At 38.8% G+C, this 20,587-nt stretch overlaps 1 protein-coding gene across 1 annotated transcript in view; it reads right to left on the bottom strand.

Annotated features, from left to right (window-relative positions):
* The window catches only part of LOC142760491 (CD109 antigen-like), a 43,452-nt gene extending 23,543 nt beyond the window's left edge, over positions 1 to 19,909 (bottom strand). The window contains exons 1-16 of the mRNA XM_075863687.1: positions 19,836 to 19,909; positions 18,574 to 18,734; positions 18,447 to 18,475; positions 16,492 to 16,722; positions 16,146 to 16,271; positions 14,553 to 14,592; positions 12,493 to 12,580; positions 12,139 to 12,235; positions 8,276 to 8,378; positions 6,424 to 6,530; positions 4,861 to 5,052; positions 4,661 to 4,756; positions 3,904 to 3,966; positions 3,005 to 3,187; positions 2,469 to 2,621; positions 1,811 to 1,840 (exon numbers count right to left, since the gene is read on the bottom strand). Of these exons, the coding sequence (XP_075719802.1) occupies positions 1,811 to 1,840; positions 2,469 to 2,621; positions 3,005 to 3,187; positions 3,904 to 3,966; positions 4,661 to 4,756; positions 4,861 to 5,052; positions 6,424 to 6,530; positions 8,276 to 8,378; positions 12,139 to 12,235; positions 12,493 to 12,580; positions 14,553 to 14,592; positions 16,146 to 16,271; positions 16,492 to 16,722; positions 18,447 to 18,475; positions 18,574 to 18,734; positions 19,836 to 19,909 (1,773 nt within the window). The remainder of the gene's footprint in view (positions 1 to 1,810; positions 1,841 to 2,468; positions 2,622 to 3,004; positions 3,188 to 3,903; positions 3,967 to 4,660; positions 4,757 to 4,860; positions 5,053 to 6,423; positions 6,531 to 8,275; positions 8,379 to 12,138; positions 12,236 to 12,492; positions 12,581 to 14,552; positions 14,593 to 16,145; positions 16,272 to 16,491; positions 16,723 to 18,446; positions 18,476 to 18,573; positions 18,735 to 19,835) is intronic.
* Between the last annotated feature and the right edge of the window lie 678 nt (positions 19,910 to 20,587).

Here is a 20,587-nt window from a genome sequence, read left to right as displayed (position 1 = left end):
CTGCTCCTGCTACCCCCTCCCCTTTCCATATACTTCTATGGAGAGCAGATTCTCTGTCTTTCTATTCCTGCTCCCCTTATGTCCATTCTTTCCTTTTTCATAGACTTCTATGTGCAGCAGCATCTGTGTCTCGACTCTCTCTGCTACCGCTCCCTCTGCCCTTTCCATGGACTTCTACGGTCAGTTTGTCTGTGTCTTTCTCTCCCTATTCCCTCCTCTTGCTCTCTGCTCCTGCTCCCCCTTCACCTCTCCACAGAATTCCATGGGCAGCAGGTCTGTGTCTCTCTCACTCACTCTGCTCCCTCCTCCTGCTCCGATCTCCTCTCTCCATAGACTTCTATGGGCAGGCAGTGAAGGAACACACCCATACTTCCTGCAGTCCGTCTCTTCTGCTCTGTAGCTGGGGACGGATTTTGCTTGACAACAGTGGATGGACAGTAGATTACAGAAAAGGAGACACCTAGTGACAATAAGGATATGTGCACACGCAAACTCAAAAATGTCTGAAAATACGGAGCTGTTTTCAAGGGAAAACAGCTCCTGATTTTCAGGCATTTTTTAATCAAACTCGCATTTTTCGCCGCGATTTTGACGCCAATTTTTTGAGCTGTTTTTTTATAGAGTCAATGAAAAACGGTTCCAAAAACGTCCCAAGAAGTGACATGCACTTCTTTTCTGCGGGCGTCTTTTTTCGTATCATTTTTGGAAAACGAGCCATAAAAAAACGCCCCGTTGGAACAAAGCGCCGTGTTTCCCACTGAAATCAATGGGCAGATGTTTGGAGGCGTTCTGCTTCTGATTCTTCAGCCATTTTTCAGCCTGAAAAACGGCTGAAAACACTGCGTGTGCACATACCCTAACTTTACACATAATTAACATAAAACGTCGAAATGATAACAGTAAGTAAATTACAAAGTTGATACATGTCAGGTATACTATTAGATTAGCATAAGTTGTTTGAAAAGTTAGTGTCCATTTAAGGGGTACTTCCAAAGGATATGCTATAAGATTGGGGTCCCAATGTCAATAACAGGGGTCCTCCAACCACATCCCACCTTGTGAGGCCGCCCCCAGCCGTCACATTTAGGAAGAGAATAAATAGAGAGGTGGGCGTGCATGTGCGGACACAGCCAAACAAACCCCTGTTCTCTATCAGACATTTATGGCATATCCTGTGCATATACCATAAACGTCAGAGTTGGTAATAACCCTTTAAAGGGGTTGTCTGGGCACACGGCAGTTTTTCATACTGATGACCTATGCACAGGATAGTTCATCAGAATATCATCGGTGGGGGTCTGGCACCCAGAACCTGCACCGATCAGCTGACTGTGCCAGAAGCAGAACACTCTGCTCACAGTATAGGGGTTATGCTGCAGTATTGCAGCTCTGCTCCGATTCAAGTGAATAGGAGCAGAGTTGCAGTACTGCAGCACGGCCACTATATAGTGTATGGATACATCTGCTTCCGACACCGGCCACTGCATAACATCCGGTGCCCAGAGGCAGCCTTTACAGCTGATCGGTGTGGGGTCTGATCGTCGGACCCCCACTGATCACATACTGATGACCTGTCCTGTGGATATATCAACAGTATGAAAAAACGTTCCGTGACGGACAACCCCTTTAAGTATTACCATGTAAACCAAAGTACAAATCATTGGAAATGAAGCAAAAAAAAATTGTATACACTATATTTTGGTTAAATGCAGTTCCTACGCAGCTTATGTATATGTTTTTCACAATCCTTCCCCCCCTCATAGTATGTTTGTGTGTTTTTCAAAAATATTTAATAACGTATTTATCCTACCTGGTAGTAAGACATCAGCTGATCATAAACCTAGAAATATAAATGAAATGTTACATAATTGAGAGCTGTAGAAAGCAATATTCTGATTTATCAGTGTGTAGACGTTTCCTATGGACAGCACTCTGTATTCTGTATTCTCACTCCTATTCTTAGCCACAGTATCAAAATATAGTCTCATGCACACAGAAAAATATCAAACTGACCCATTGACACTCCATGTGCTGCCATACTGTGCCTCCGTAAGGCATCCTATGCTCCTCTAGGCCAGTTATATACAGGGATTGTATCATCAACCCCTTTTAAAAATAGATGCCAGTGATCAGCCACACATTCTAGCGTTACATGTCAGTCATTCAAATGAATGACTATCCATGTAATGCAAGCGGGGGCCCCTCTATGTCGTCCTAAGGGGACAACCCCTAGAAAAGTAAACGTTTATAATATATTAAAATAATTTTGAACAGTCTATTGATTTCCAACTTTCAAATGCAAAATATGGCAAATATACCACAACCAGTAAAGGAAAATACTATAAACCTGGACACATAGAATAACTTTGTAGGTGCCGTCCGAAAGAAAACATGGCCTTGTAAAAAAAATATAACTTCTTACATCACAGATACAGTCTCCAATATGTATTCTATGCATCTATACTCACTTTGTTTGTAGTCAGATCACTTCCATGTCCCAGAAGCATGGAACTTTTATCAATAACTCGCAGCCCCACCAAAGAATGGGGTTCCTTTACATTAACGGATAAGAACACATGTTCTGATGGATGCGCTGTGTTTTTACTCCATGATAGAGAAACCTAGAATATTCAGATAGGAAATTTGATGGATTTGTTCTTTGGTACCATAGAAATCAGGAAATACTATCAATACGGAAATACCAAACTTGTGTCTCGCTTATAGGTCTGATCTAAGGGTGCTAAAGGTTGTGTGCAAACAGGGTCCTGTAGTGTAAATCCAGGCATGTATATAATATAACTCAAACCTTTTAATAGAGAATTAAAATGGAATATTAGATATTGTATATACAAATTAATATATTTACTATGTTTTTATCTATTCTTTATATAATATGTGACTAACGGATGGATCTTACCTTAGGATGTCAAAGTACCTACAGACTTTTTGTCCAGGTCTATTCAATATAACATTTTTGGCCAATTTATATGTTCTGAAAAGTTACCTTGTTATTAAATGTCCCTTTAATGGATAATGTTTTCGATATTTGCATAATATCACCATAAGTGTTACTGATATTAAGCCAATAGACTGTTAGTTGAGCTGAGGGTGCCCACGAAGCTTCTGGAGAGAGGCTAAAGTTTGTGCTATTCCTCCCAGCAGACACTACCAATCCTTTGGAAACCACCTGCAAAGAAATAAAATATAGTTTGTCATGGATTCTTATTTCTCATTTTATAGATATTTCGAAACATAGTTCAGGTTACATTAACTGTACAGTTTATTTTAAATTATGAATTAACTACAGAAAATGACAGTAATGACAAAATATATTTAGTAATGTAGCCGCTACTATAAAATATTAGTGATAGTCACCTATAAGCTCTGTGACCTGTACAATCACTAAGTCTGCGACTTTGTGCTTTTATATGGTCACAGAAGTCCTCAGTGACTTCTAATATTCTTATAATTTACAGTAGGGGCACATTATCACATATTGAAAAACACAAGTAATCAAAGAATACAGTGGACTCACAGTTATGAGAGCCCTCACCCAACCACTCTCCCAACCTGCCCCCACAACTCTCAGCAGTGACTGACAGCTGGCTGCTGTATATGAAGATGCACCGCAGCCCATCAACCACTGTGAGGATTGCAGGGGAGACGGGGGATTGCGCTCTCCTCGTGAATACATTCTGCTCATAACTATGAGTCTAGTGTATTCTTTGACCGCTCCTTAGCCAAACGGCGCAATATTTTTTTGTGTGGTTGGAGCTCATAGAAGAACGGAACCGGTCCCTGTAATATGCTGCCCTTAAATACGGTATTAGAAAGTTCCTGGTGCAAGAATGTCTCTATGAAAACAGTACAGTTTTTAAAGTAAAATAGATATTTACTACATACCACATAGTAGATTTCCCTTATCTTCAGGTAGGTTGTAACCTGTATGTCAAATTCTTCATCAACCTGCATTAAAAAAGTACACATATAGTTTAAAAGCAGCATCAAATTTAGTATCATATTCATTAGTTGAGTGTTTTAAAAGTAGTATTCATTCTTTTCTATTACTTGTATGAGACAATCTAATATGGACAAGACCCGCAAAACTCTCTATATACTCCAATAGTTCATGTTTTCCACGTGTGTCATGTTGTGTTCAGTAGAAGGGCATGTTTGACTTATCAGGACAAAATGAATGATGAAGTCATTGACAAATAATGCAGATTAAGCCATGATTCTATCTGGAGATAGGCCTTCCTCATTATAGAATGTATATGAGTGACCAGACAATTTTAAGGCTGGGTTCACACAAGCATGTTACGTCCGTAATGGACGGAACGTATTTCGGCCGCAAGTCCCAGACCGAACACAGTGCAGGGAGCCGGGCTCCTAGCATCATAGTTATGTACGACGCTAGGAGTCTCTGCCTATCCGTGGAACTACTGTCCCGTACTGAAAACATGATTACACTACGGGACAGTTGTCCTGCAGCGAGGCAGGGACTCCTAGCATCGTTCATAACTATGTCAATGCAGTGTGGAATCTATACAGGTAGAGAACTAGCTGGAGGGACAATGCTAGAAGTTTTTCTTTATACAACAGAATAAATACAATAAGGGTGTAGATTAATTTAATTAATTGGAAAATGTGTCATTATTACCTTCAAGGATGAATCTGGGATCTGGATGTCAATAAAAGGATTTCTTGTATATACTAAATCAGAGCTAAAAATTTCACTGACATTTTGGTACTCAACCTAAACAAAAAAGGAAAGAGAAAATTAAGAATTTGTATTGATAATTATCATATAACTGTCATGTATTTATTGTAAGAGAAATGTACTCATTGTTTTATACTCACATTAATTGTAACCCATCGAATGGACTGTAAAACAGGAAATTCCAGTACAATAATGCCAGATTCTGGAATGGTGTATTGTAGCACAGTGGCGTTGCTATCTGATGAATCTCTCCATTGAGTCATTTTAACAGCAACTTTTTCATTTTTCTCTTTTTTACTTAAGGGTTTTTTATCAATCCGTTTTATTTGAACCTGCAAAAATACACATACAGTATTTACCTATATACATGTATGGTGTCATCAGTCACAATCTTGTATACTTGTCTGAATGTATTCATGTACTAGATCTAGAGCTTCTGTGAGGCATCATGCACACGTCAATATTTTGCTTCAGTATTTGAAAGCCAAAACCAGTAGTGGAACATAAACAGAGAAAACCTATAATGGTAAGATTTGCACCTCTTCCGTTTTGGACCCACTCCAGGTTTTGGCTTCCAAATACTGAAGCAAAATGCTGACCAGAATACTGATCTGTGCAGGTTTGAGCCTTAGAATGTAGGCTCAAACCTGTTCTTAGTTACAACTGGACTTATATCCAATAATCAAAATATAAGTGGGCTATAAGGCCCCATGCACATGACCGTAATTTTAATCCATAACTAAGGAATCCGTAATTACGGATGAAATTGCGGACCCATTCATTTTTATTGGCCACGGACACCTTTCTGTAGATTTACGCATACGTGTCCTGGCCGTAGAAATGATTTGCAAAATATCGAACATGTCCTATGCTTGTCCGTAATTGCGGCACAGACTCGCCCATAGAAGTCTATGGGCGCTTCCACAATTCCGGACGGCTTCAGATCTGTATCCGTAGTCGTCGGATCCATATTTGCGGAAAGTAAAAACTATATACGGTCGTGTGCATGAGGCCTAAGGGTATATTCATACAAAGTGCCGCACCATAACTGAACTGCAGCATAGCCACATCTAAATACATGCTTTTTTCTCACAATTTTGCCACAATTGTGTTATTTCAAACCTGTGACCGCAATTGTGGTAAATCTGGAGCAAAAAAACTAATGGAATGCATTAGAAGCAATTCTCCAATATATTGTTATTATGGGAGGCCAATCGTGGGAGAAATACAATTATGGTATATACTCTGACAGCTCACAATAGCTCCTCTATGTCTACGATGATGAAAATGAACACCAGCTACAGTTAAATAAATAAATAAATAAATAAATAAATGGGAGATCAGACAGCACTCCAAAAGTAAAAGTGATCCTTTTATTCCCACATTTGACGTTTCAGCTCAGCATGATGATTTCGATTATGATTATGCTGAAATGTCACATGTGGGAATAAAAGGATCACTTTTACCGATAAAGTGCTGTCTGATCCCCCATTTTTTCTTCATCAATGGCCCACTGAACCGTGTCCCTAAGGCGTGCACCCACCTACTTGTATTTATGTGTTTTGATCTAGTGCTGCTGATATCCATTGTGTTACAGTTAATAATGTTTTTATATTTACATATCCCATACCAGACTTATAGTAAGGAGTCGATACAGCATAATCTACCACTATTACAGATTTGGTGACATAACGGTAACTTACCTTAGCTGTGAAATTACCAGGACCAAAAGCTGGTTGTTGGTAGATCAGATTTAGCTTATACTCAGAACTTTCACTTAATATGTAAGATTCTGCATTTGCCTTTAAACCTATAAGATAAAATTATATGACATCAGCATTCCAATAAATAGTTACACATATTATGGTGTGTTCACATCAGCGTCACCCTTCCGTTCATGGGTGCCGTCAGACCTTTCCGTCAGAGGAATCCATGAACGTGGGTTCCTCCGACTGAAACGTCTAGCAGAACCCATGAACGGAAGGGTGACGCTGATGTGAATAGGCCCTTACCTATAAACTGTATGACTTACTTAAAGAGGCTCTGTCACCAGATTTTGCAACCCCTATCTGCTATTGCAGCAGATCGGCGCTGCAATGTAGATTACAGTAACGTTTTTATTTTTAAAAAACAAGCATTTTTGGCCAAGTTATGACCATTTTTGTATTTATGCAAATGAGGCTTGCAAAAGTACAACTGGGCGTGTTGAAAAGTAAAAGTACAACTGGGCGTGTATTATGTGCGTACCCCGGGGCGTTTTTACTTCTTTTACTAGCTGGGCGTTCTGACGAGAAGTATCATCCACTTCTCTTCAGAACGCCCAGCTTCTGGCAGATCACGCTGTGACGTCACTTCCCCAGGTCCTGCATCGTGTCAGACGAGCGAGGACACATCGGCACCAGAGGCTACAGTTGATTCTGCAGCAGCATCACCGTTTGCAGGTAAGTAGCTACATCGACTTACCTGCAAACACCGATGCTGCTGCAGAATCATCTGTAGCCTCTGGTGCCGATGTGTCCTCGCTCGTCCAACACGATGCAGGACCTGGGGCAGGAAGTGAGTGACGTTACAGCGTGATCTCTCGAGAACACGCTGTGTCTGTGCACTGCCAGAAGCTGAGCGTTGTGAAGAGAAGTGGATGATACTTCTCGTCAGAACGCCCAGCTAGTAAAAGAAGTAAAAACGCCCCGATGTACGCACATAATACACGCCCAGTTGTACTTTTACTTTTCAACACGCCCAGTTGTACTTTTGCAAGCCTCATTTGCATAAATACAAAAATGGTCATAACTTGGCCAAAAATGATCGTTTTTTTAAAAATAAAAACGTTACTGTAATCTACATTGCAGCGCCTATCTGCTGCAATAGCAGATAGGGGTTGCAAAATCTGGTGACAGAGCCTCTTTAATCCAGAACATTGTTTAGTGATACTGTACTACTCACGTGCTGGGTTAACAGCTAGATTTGTTAGTATATTGTGTGCTGTTTTAGGAACTTTATTAGGTATTACTATTATACACATAAGGGTAGGAGTTGAGAAAGTATACTTTATTATTATCACTTTGGTAATATATTAAACATAATTTTTAAAAAAAAAAAACAACATTCAATTTGGTTTGATTAACTTATTTCTAAACAAACTGGAGACATTAGTAAAATTAAATACATTTTTAAACTCACCAAGTGGCAGTGCACATGCCCAATAATAGAGATATAATTTAAGCCATGAGGTAGGCCAAGATTTTTTCCCCAGAAAAAAATTATTCATAATAGGGGGTTTGATGTTTAATGAACTCCTAATGAACCATAGATTAGAGTGCTGCATCACTCATACAATTCAGAGAATAGATAGATAGCGCAAGATTGCACATATGATGCTCGACTTCACACAAACATTTTTAATATGACTGTTGGAGCAGACGAGTTCTGTCCTTTTGTTAATACACAAAAAGTTTGAAATCAATTGATTTCCCAATCTATTTTCCTTTACCCTGTATTAGTATATGTGCATTTATATGTCTTGCATTATAAAATAAGAGTTATATTAACATTTACCTGTACGTTTTTCCATTACTAAAACCGATACATTCATTCCTTCTCGATTTAGCACATTTTGTAGTTCTGCCCGTGTGAAACTGAAGTTCATAGATCCTGAGATCTGCAAGTAATCAGGATTGAGCACTAAAATATGATTACCATTGTTTTTAGTACATTTTCTTTTACATTTTATAGCGTTTACATACTCTGTCTACTGCATGGTACAGAGAATGCCCTTATACGGTCCCTGAACCCATGAGGCTAACAATCTAGTTTCCTTATCTTGAGCACGCACATACTAGGGCCAATGTTATAGGAAGCAAATTACATATTTTAGATTCAAAATTTGACAGTCCCAATATGATTTCTACTTAGTATAGATTTAATATGGGCAGAATTAAAGTCTTCAGTAGTGTACTCTACAAACTATATCATGTATATATATATATATATACAGTGAAGGAAATAAGTATTTGATCCCTTGCTGATTTTGTAAGTTTGCCCACTGTCAAAGACATGAACAGTCTAGAATTTTTATGCTAGGTTAATTTTACCAGTGAGAGATAGATTATATAAAAAAAAAAAAAAGGAAAATCACAAAGATCAAATAGTCAAAATGATATATATTTATTTGCATTGTGCACAGAGAAATAAGTATTTGATCCCCTACCAACCATTAAGAGTTCAGCCTCCTCCAGACCAGTTACACGCTCCAAATCAACTTGGTGCCTGCATTAAAGACAGCTGTCTTACATGGTCACCTGTATAAAAGACTCCTGTCCACAGACTCAATTAATCAGTCTGACTCTAACCTCTACAACATGGGCAAGACCAAAGAGCTTTCTAAGGATGTCAGGGACAAGATCATAGACCTGCACAAGGCTAGAATGGGCTACAAAACCATAAGTAAGACGCTGGGTGAGAAGGAGACAACTGTTGGTGCAATAGTAAGAAAATGGAAGACATACAAAATGACTGTCAATCGACATCGATCTGGGGCTCCAAGCAAAATCTCACCTCGTGGGGTATCCTTGATCCTGAGGAAGATGAGAGCTCAGCCGAAAACTACACGGGGGGAACTTGTTAATGATCTCAAGGCAGCTGGGACCACAGTCACCAAGAAAACCATTGGTAACACATTACGCCGTAATGGATTAAAATCCTACAGTGCCCGCAAGGTCCCCCTGTTCAAGAAGACACATGTACAGGCCCGTCTGAAGTTTGCAAATGAACATCTGGATGATTCTGAGAGTGATTGGGAGAAGGTGCTGTGGTCAGATGAGACTAAAATTGAGCTCTTTGGCATTAACTCAACTCTCCGTGTTTGGAGGAAGAGAAATGCTGCCTATGACCCAAAGAACACCGTCCCCACTTTCAAGCATGGAGGTGGAAACATTATGTTTTGGGGGTGTTTCTCTGCTAAGGGCACAGGACTACTTCACCGCATCAATGGGAGAATGGATGGAGCCATGTACCGTCAAATCCTGAGTGACAACCTCCTTCCCTCCACCAGGACATTAAAAATGGCTCATGACTGGGTCTTCCAGCACGACAATGACCTGAAACATACAGCCAAGGCAACAAAGGAGTGGCTCAAAAAGAAGCACATTAAGGTTATGGAGTGGCCTAGCCAGTCTCCAGACCTTAATCCCATCGAAAACTTATGGAGGGAGCTGAAGATCCGAGTTGCCAAGCGACAGCCTCGAAATCTTAATGATTTACAGATGATCTGCAAAGAGGAGTGGGCCAAAATTCCATCTAACATGTGTGCAAACCTCATCATCAACTACAAAAAACATCTGACTGCTGTGCTTGCCAACAAGGGTTTTGCCACCAAGTATTAAGTCTTGTTTGCCAAAGGGATCAAATACTTATTTCTCTGTGCACAATGCAAATAAATATATATAATTTTGACTATGTGATTTTCTTTTCTTTTTTTTAATATAATCTATCTCTCACTGGTACAATTAACCTAGCCTAAAAATTCTAGACTGTTCATGTCTTTGACAGTGGGCAAACTTACAAAATCAGCAAGGGATCAAATACTTATTGCCTTCACTGTATATATATCTACATATATACATATATATATATAGATAGATAGATAGATAGATAGATAGATAGATAGATAGATAGATAGATAGATAGATAGATAGATAGATAGATAGATAGATAGATAGATAGATAGATAGATAGATAGATAGATAGATAGATAGATAGATAGACATATATATATATATATATATATATATATATACATACATATAAAATATCTATATACTGTGTGTATATATATATATATCTATATATAGATATACATACAATAGTCACTGCTGCTAAAATAACTAGTATTATGGAGTCTTCTTTATATACTCTAAATTTAACTAAAAATCTGAAAATGCAAGTGTGCAATTAACCCCAGTATCCCACTCATTAACCCCAATGTCACACGCAAGGTCGCCACGAAGGAGATTTGATGGTCGACACTGAAATATTGCTCTCCCCCTGTCAAACAACTCCCAATATCTCAGATACCTGGACCACTATGAGTGTCACATAGAAGGAGTGTGTTATATTTGGATTATCTGCAGTCAGATCTGAATGTACTTAGTTAGAGTTAAGGCCCTTTTACACTGACCAATTATCGGGCAAACAAGCATTAACAGAATGCTCGTTCCTTATCATTGCCCTATGTATACAGGGCAATGATCAGCGGATGAGCGAGCAAACACTCGTTCATCGGCTGATTGTATCTTTCATAGAAATGTATGAAGACGAGCATTCGTAGTAACGATCGCTCGTCCCCATACATTACGGATCATAGCTTCTTGTGAAAGGACAAAACATGTGTCGATCAATGAGTTGTCTCATTGATCGGCACTCGTTTACATGGTCCACGTCGGGCCGTGTAAGAGGAACCTTAAGCTGACCATAGACGGGAGATAACTGTAGTCAAACTATTGTTCGGCCTTGAAACATCTCCCCCTACTTCACAAAAGCAGAAGGAGAGACCCTGATAGTTGGCGGTCGTATAATCAATATATACAACTGGATGCCAACCGGCAAAATAAGCCCTCTTTTTCCAACTTATCATGAATAGTTAAATTATAAATCTTTATTAGCCCCTGTACCCCTGAGGATGCTGCATGTGTTGCGAAACATGTAGGGGGGGGTCTTTTTTTACTTTTAAATACATGCATTGCTGCTAGACCTTTTGCTACTGGGCATTTAGTGTAGGTACAGCATTCTGAAGCCACTGGCACCTTAGGTACTATTACCTCAAGTACCTACCGCCATATGTAGTATTCGTTATCGCACTATGCAGATCTTCTCTAGCAGCATGCATGGCTATTTTAATCCATTTATGTGGTTTGTTTATTTGCTTATATAGCGTAATAAAGATTTATAATTTAACTGTTCATGATAAATTGGAAAAAGAGGGCTTATTTTGCCGGTTGGCATCCAGTTGTATATATCTCCCCCTACTTCACCCAAGCTCGAGTCTCGGTATTGGTGACCATATAAATAAGCAGCCACCAATCACTTATTAGCATTGTTTATTTAAAAGTGATGAATAGGATCTAATGGATTGAAGTCCAACTGGTCTGGTCCCTGTTTCTCTCAAGGTTTAGTCAACCAAATGGGCATGTCATTTCTGTGGTGACAATAGAAATGAACAGCCACCATTCACTGTCAAATTCCCTGTTTCTCCTGAGAGAAAATATTGCAGGACAGTCTGTCAGGGAACTTCTGACGAATATCTTATGTCTGTAGTCAGCTTTAGACTCTAATTGTCTTGCTCCACAACTAGATTCATGAGCTAAACTTATGGTACTTTATACTATGTGATACTTGAGAAAAGTAGGATAGAATATACATACCTCACTTGTCTTGTATACTTCAATTAAACCTTCCAAACTATAAAGTGGTTTCACCGATATTGTTACATTTCCTTTTATTGGTGTATCTGAGGCATACCTAGAATTTAAAATAATGTTCTGAATATTAGATAGAAATAAGATACACAAATATAAGATAGATATGACATAATAGATCAAAATATAAATGTAAATACATACAAGAGTCTAGATAGATAGATAGATAGATAGATAGATAGATAGATAGATAGATAGATAGATAGATAGATAGATAGATAGATAGATAGATAGATAGATAGATAGATAGATAGATAGATAGATAGATAGATAGATAGATAGATAGATAGATAGACTTACTTTGCTGTGACTGTACCAGTAAGGCTGAGCATCTTTGAGTCAATGTAGAAAGTTGGAATATCTAGAATTATATCAAACTTTGGAGAAGCTGCAAATACATGAGGTATATTGTAAATGAGTCACTTTTATATTTTATAATCACAAATAAAAACATTTTATTAAGTATAAAATCTGATAAGAAATATGTCAGTAAAATTAATGGTAAATGCAATAAAAATCATCATTATTGCAATCGTCAAGTAAACACATGATCTGATATGTTCATTGAGCTGAACCCACTGAAAGTACCTGGTTTATTGCAGAACATGACAATTTAAAGGCTTAAAGGGGTTATCCGGGGAGTAAAAAAACAAAACAAAAAAACCCCACCATCTTCCTCAACCACGTGTATATCTTTACTCAACTACGTTCCATTAAAAAAAATATTTATGCGCTTTTCTTATTGATCCCCGTTGTAACACTGCAGCCATGTCACACTTCCGGTTATTAGTCGTGACTTGTGGTTGCTGTGCGCTTATTAAACTACAAGTCCCATTGTGCACTTCTTTCCTCCTCTTGCCATGTGTCCCTGCCCACTCCTGCTTCCACCCAAGCACAGCCCACTAATTACATAGTGTAATCCCTGTGCTCTCCCGCAGTGTCTCCAGTCCCCAATCCCCCAATCCCCAATCCCCCAATCCCCAATCCCCTTCAGCTCTAGTACACCACACATCGTTATGGCAATGTGAATGCCCTGGGATTGGATGCTGTTGAAAAGGACTAGCTTACTACTGCTGGAACATCATAGCGCCAGCCCCCTAGTGATCACATAAAGCGCTGACGACACTGGAGGGAGAGCTCAATTAATCCGATGACATACTGACCATTCAACAGCTAGCGGTCATGTGACTTAGGCTTCATGCCCACTTCAGTCTTTTTCTTCAGGGTGCTAGCCGTTTTTCTGACGGCTAGCACCCAGACCCATTCATTTCAATGGGGCCATGCACACTTCAGTTTTTTTGACGGTCCCGTTGCTCCGTTCCAACAAAAGTAGAGCATGTCCTACTTTGGTCCGAGATTCCGTGACCATGAGGCCCATGCAAGTCAATAAGGCCGCATCCGTGTGCGGTTCGTGTGTGACGGAGCCGTTGCCTAGCAACGGCCGGGCGGGCAGAAGTACATTAGAGATATTACACTAATTGGCAGCCACTTATCTCTATCCAGCACTAAGAGGCTGCTTGATAAAAATAAAATAAAAAGCAGTTCATACATACCCCAGTCGTTGTCTTGGTGACGAGTCCCTCTTCCTCCAGTCCGACCTTCCTGTATGACGCGGCAGTCCATGTGGCCACTGCAGCCTGTGATTGGCTGCTGAGGCGGTCACGTGGATGAAACGTCATCCCTGGAGGCCGGCCTTCTGACGTCATCCAGTCCGGCGTGACCGCCACTACATCCTGTGATTGGTTGCAGTGGTGACATGGGATGAAACGTCATCCCAGGAGAGGAAAGTGCAGGGAGTTCTGGGTAAGTATGAACTGATTTTTTAATTTTTTATTTCATTAAAATTGTATTTTGCGAGCATGGTCATTCTTCAGCGCTAGTCACTGTCCAGGGTGCTGAAAGAGTTACCGCCGATCAGTGCAGCCCATTAACTCTTTCAGCACCCTGTACAGTGACTAGCGCTGAACAACCCTGCTCTTTCAGCACCCTGGACAGTACCATGCTCGGCGCTTGGAAACGGAAACACGGAGTGCACACGGAAACCAAACGGCTAACAAAACGGGCACACAGATCCGTCAAAAACGGCCGCTAAAACGGTGAAGGAAGTGTGCACGAGGCCTTAATGATGCTCCTACACTACTGGTCATCATTGTGACACGAACGACAGAACTTCCGGCGTCAGTGGTGGCTTATGAAAATTAGTGAAACTGAGCCATTCTAGCTACACAAGTATATAGGTAAGTAGGGTCAATTTCTAGTTTTAATCAAATAGGCAATGATTTTTTTGTGCCCGGATAACCCCTTTAATGACAATGTATATAATGTACCACATGGAAATGAATAAAAGTATTAAAACATACCATATTCTGCTATGGAAAAGTCAGCAGACTGTATATAACCCTGCAAAGCACAAAAATAAAAATAATTGATGAAAGTACACTGGCTTCATGTAGTGTAATAAACATTCCCCCTCTCCCAATAAGTAACCAGTGAGAGTCTTGTCTTCCCAGTATGTTTATAACATTTGTCACATTTTGTAAATAGTTCTTATCTAGCTTATATCTTTAACCTATATCTTTCTGAAGATAAAATGTAACAATAAATAAATAAACTATAGAAGACCCACTTTTCTTAACAGGTAACCACATAGTAGTGTTGACTGCCACCTGGTTAAAAGTTTAAGTGTTTATCAATGATGCTAATATTTTAGAGACTTGTCATCCCACCACAGTTAAACAATTCCCTTTTCTTTTTTTATTAAAAGAAACATTTTGTTCACAATAAGGTTAATATTCCGAATCCAGACCAATTCATCTTCTCAAAATCCACTCACACTACAAATAACCAGATTACGTATGTAGACACACAGATGACGTGCCACCTAAATGTGACAAGTTGCAACTTAGTGGCAATGCTTTCAGTTGCCTTTAAACTTTATGATACAATATTTTGCTTTACAGAATAATTTGCAGACTCTAAATATCCTATAAGGCAGCGGTCCCCAACCTTTTTTTAACCAAGGACCAGTTTCATGCAAGACAATCTTTCCACGGACCGGCAGGGGTGTGGGTGCTTCGGTGTTTATGATCAGTTCACTTGTTGCGTAAATGCTGTGGATTTTCCGTAACGGAATTTGTTGCGGAAAATCCGCAGCATAATACAATAGCAGCAAAGTGGATGAGATAGAACAAATCTCATCCACACGCTGCATAAATAGTGAAAGGAAAAAAACCTTCGAAATTGACATGCGGTGCAGAGTTTTATTCCGCAACATGTCAATTGTATTTGCGTTAACGCTGCTTATTTGTTGCGGGTTTCCCCATTGAATTCAATGGGGAGGTAAAACCCACAACAAATAGCAGTTGTTGCTTTGTGAATTGCGAAAAAACACGCAACTCAGAAAAAAAATGATCTTATACTTACTCAGAAGTCTGTTTCTTCCCCCAGGCCGGCCAATCACAGGCTGTAGCGGCAGTCACATGGGATGAAACATGATCCCAGGAGGCCGGCATGGATGACTTCAGAGGGCCGGCTTCCTGGGATGATGCTTCACCCCCAAACACAGGCTGCAGCGGTCTCCTGGGATAAAACATCATTGCAGGAGGCCGGCCTACTAGGAGGCCGGCTGAATGCTCAGCAGTTTTCCGCAGCGGACATTCCAGATGAAAAAATGCACAATAATTTGGTGCGGTTTTTCGCCTGTAACTCCCTGTGGCCATCGGGCCGGATACCAGATACAGCGGCCCGGTACCAAATGATCCACGGCCCGGTAGTTGGGGATCACTGCTATAAGGTATATGATATGACATTTGCCAAAGAGTACTAGTGGATCAATGAGAAAAGCATATAAAACATAACTTTTAAGTATTCCTATGCAAAAATGATTTTTTTTTACATATTATATAAGGTCACATGGATGTTTTTAATAAGTTGAAATCATCGAAAGTACTTACATCTGATGCGGCCTGTATCTTCCAGTCACCCAATATAAGCCTATCCGACAGTAAGAACGCTTTTGAGACAATTCCCATTACTGGCTTCATTTTTAGCCACTGCTGCACAATATTATTCTTAGGATCCTTTTAATAACAAATATAATAAATGCATATCAAAATTTAATATACATATAACAGAATAAATAAATAATATTTGTTCGTAAATGTTTATATAAAAACTATCCATATTTGATGAAAACACTTTCTCACACTTTCTATGGTCTATAATTTAAATATTCCTCCAAAATCTCATTTACATTCCCACTGATTCTGGAATTCTCTGCTTATAAATAAAAAGACATACCTTGATGATAAGATCCACATCTCCTTTATGAGGTCTCAGATCATGATTTACAGAGATTACTCGGATTCTGACACTTTCTCCAGGTTTGTACGTAGCTTTGTCAGTTTGTATAAAAATTGATGTTTTCTTTGTCTGCATCTTCACTTGGATTCGCTGAGAAAAAACTAATGAATTCTCACCGCAACCAATCACAGCTAGTGTATAAGAAGTAGTTGAAGGGTCTGCTGGGATCTGTAAAAAAATATATAATATTGTGTTTCCTCCTGTTCAATACTGATAAGGAACTGTTCTTACTTCTAATAATGTTAACTATCTTAAAGGGGTTTTATAGGATATTCAAAGAATTTTTCATCCTTAGGATAGGCCACCAATGAATGATCTGTCAGTGTCCGACTCCCAGAATCCCCACCAATCAGCAGAGTGAGGGGGCCCCTTCATTGTTTAATCAGGCACAGTGATGTCCATATAAGTGTGGTTGTGCTTGATACTGCAGCTCAGCCCCGCTCAGGCCCTATACACTTAAAGAGGCTCTGTCACCACATTATAAGTGCCCTATCTCCTACATAAGGAGATGGGCGCTATAATGTAGGTGACAGTAATGCTTTTTATTTAAAAAAAATATCTGTTTTCACCACTTTATTAGCGATTTATAATTTATGCTAATGAGTTGCTTAATGCCCAAGTGGGCGTGTTTTTACTTTAGACAAAGTGGGCATTGTACAGAGGAGTGTATGACGCTGACCAATCAGCCTCATGCACTCCTCTCCATTCATTTAGTCAGCTCATAGGTATCCTTTTAGATCACTATGTGCTGTCTTATACTAACACATTAACAATACTGAAGTGTTTAGACAGTGAATAGACATTCCATGGGATGTCTATTCACAATCTCTGCACTTCGTTACTGTTTCTGTGGTAGTTACAGCAGAGGAAGCGTAATCTCGCGAGATTACGCTGTAGATGACAGGTTACAACGAGATTAGCATAAATCTAAAATCGCTAATAAAGTGGTGAAAACAGATCGTTTTTTTTAAAATAAAAAGCATTACTGTCACCTACATTATAGCGCCCATCTCCTTATGTAGGAGATAGGACACTTTAATGTGGTGACAGAGCCTCTTTTAATGTGCTTAGCTGCAGTACCAGGATAGGCCATAGAAAATCCTGGAAAGCTCTTCAGTGTTTTCCACTCTTTTGATATTTTAGATGGATTCAAGGTCAAAGACTGATGTAAATGTATTGAAGTTTACATGTCCAGGGTTCCCCCAACCGTTACATGCCCTTTTTAGTATTGATGTGTCTTATTTGGCAGGGAGGGGATGACTTGGGACCTCTTAACTACCAGTGTTCGATTACTATCTTTGAACTAGAGTTATAAACTTGAGATGACGATGTTTCTGAATTGATTTCCTATATAAAAATAGACTACCTACACTGAAGGCCACACAAAGTGAGACATTTTTTAGTAACGTCTTCCAGGGCAGGATTTAAAATCACATAAAATAGGTCTGTGCATGTAGGTTACAGGGGTCCAGGGACAAGCTATATTCAGCACAGTATCAACAAATTAAATGATCTGTATTATGATGAATTTTAAAGCCTACATTGAGACAGTGCCAATCTAATGTTTGAGTCTCTTGTGCTTTCTATTGGACAGGGTATAGGATGTGCCCATAGGCTCTAGGACTTATGTTTTGATGATATCACATGATGGTTAGGCAATAACATGAGACATTATGTTCCATATAGAGAAAGAGAGGAAAAAAACTGTTTTATAAACACCACATTAATAAAAAGTCACCAATAACTATCTCTCTACAGTCTATCTTTGATGCAAGAAAATGTAAATGTATGCCAATTTTAGCTTTATTCTATTAAAATATGGTTTATACTATAACAGTACATAATTATTTACATACACAAGTTACATGAGATATAGCAGATAATGTACTTACTGCAGGTATGGTGATTGTTCCAATAAAATCTAAAAAAGGAGAGAAAACAGATCTAAGTCAGTCACACGGTATAAACTTGTCTTTGGTATTGTCATTACTGAGAATAAAAATGTAAAGTTTTACTCACCTTTATGGAACACTTTGCTCACATTCACCAAAATTCTAGTGGTAGTCATAATCCCTGCAGACACAGTAATTTCAGAATAGCTGTCCCCAAACCAGTGGACAGCCAGTGTAGTATTTTCACCAGGAATAATAAGACTCGGTGCTGTAATGTAATATGATGGTCTGTAAGATGAAAGAATAATTTTGATTAATTGTGTACTACCACTGGATACTTGACAACTCAATTTCCAGATTTGAAAGATTTATCCTGGCAAGTTTTTATCATGCAAATATTCTTTACTGTGGGAACCTTTTCTAGGATTCAATTGTCAGACGTCACACTAGTCCATGCATGCATAGCTGTCTAAGTTAGGTGCCAAATCATGCCTGCAAGAGGACTGAATCAATAGTACTTAGGACTGTTGGAGTCCTGCAGATTCCCCCCCCCCCCCCCCCCCCTTCCCTTTCAAGATAAAGAAGTCAGTAAGTATAGGTTTCTTGGCTGGTCAGACCTAAGAGTTCGTTTCTAGTTGGAGATTGCCCTTAGGGCCCATTTACAAGTAGCAATTATCGCTATGAGTCCTACCTTTTCAAGCAATTATAACGATAAATTGGCCAGTGAAAAAGCACATAACGATCAATGATAAATCTTTTTGTTCATACATACAAATCATTGTTATTCTTTGTGACATTGTTAAAGGAAAAAGTTCATTGCTCACTTATGGTTATGTTGGAATTAACATTTTTTACGCCACTGATTGCTTGTCGGTGTGATAAATTCTGATAATTAAATCTATCACTAAAGCACTTATAAACTTTAGTCTTTAAGCAATTATTATCTCGGCAGAGTTGAATTCTGATATTCTGTTAATCATATATATAGTGTGTGTGTATATATATTTATATATATATATATATATATATATATATATATATACACATACACAGTATACATGTAAACATATCAGTCAGCATGGTTCATGAGTTGTTTTAAGAAACATTTGAACAAAACATAAATTAGTGTAGTATATAAAAAGATATATATATATATATATATATATATATATATATATATATATATATATATATATATATAAAATACATAAAAATAAATCAAATAGAATAAAATAAATAATAAGAAGAAATTTGTGTAGTATATAGACTTCACTACTTGTTAGTGAAATTAACTGTCATCACACATAAAAAATAACTTTCATGTAAATACCCAAAGAAAGTGTTAAAATATCTTAATAAATACAATATAAGAATATCATGTAAACCTACCTGCCATCACAGGTAACCAGAAATATGGACAGTAGGACAGAGAGCCTCAACAGGGGAGGCTGTAACAGATACATCCTGGCTTTTCCTCTTAAAATGACAAGTACACTGTGCAGTGATATGAAGTGAAGCATCTACAGATTTGCTACCTTTTATACCTGCTGTGATGTGAAGTTCAGTCCAATGGCAGCTGATACTGGTACTCAACACCTTGTATACAATGCAACACAAAGACTCAGGTAGAACCATCTTTTGTCTACATCCAGACACCATTGTTTTCATGCTACCTGCAGTGAAACTGTTTAATCCAGCATCCTACTGTATGTGGTACTTGTGCAAATGTAACTATGTTCAATGAATTCATTACCCACCAGCTATAAAAAAAATAACATTATGTTAATTCCTGTATTATCAGGGCTTTGCAAAGGTATTTGGAAAGCCCTTGGCCCACTCCTCACTGTTGGAAATAGGGGAAAATGGGTCATAAAAAAAGGCTAAGGGTAAAATGTAAATATTGTACAGCTTTAATATATAACAAGGTTACACACAGTAGCACAATTGTAAATTTAGTCCTTCAAAAACTACCATACAGTGCCTAGATAATACCATCAAAAGCATCCAAATAATGCCATCACATTGACCAAATAACATAGTTCGCCTCTGGTGGTTCTGAGGGGCTGGTGGAGGCCAGGCCCAGATTATATGTTGAGAACATGGGGCATGATTCCTGGGGGTCTACACCACCTGGTGGACCT

This window comes from Rhinoderma darwinii, chromosome 4 (assembly GCF_050947455.1).
Source record: "Rhinoderma darwinii isolate aRhiDar2 chromosome 4, aRhiDar2.hap1, whole genome shotgun sequence".
Lineage (NCBI taxonomy): Eukaryota > Metazoa > Chordata > Amphibia > Anura > Rhinodermatidae > Rhinoderma > Rhinoderma darwinii.
Note: the sequence above shows the minus strand (reverse complement) of the source record. Positions and strands in the feature narration are given on the sequence as shown.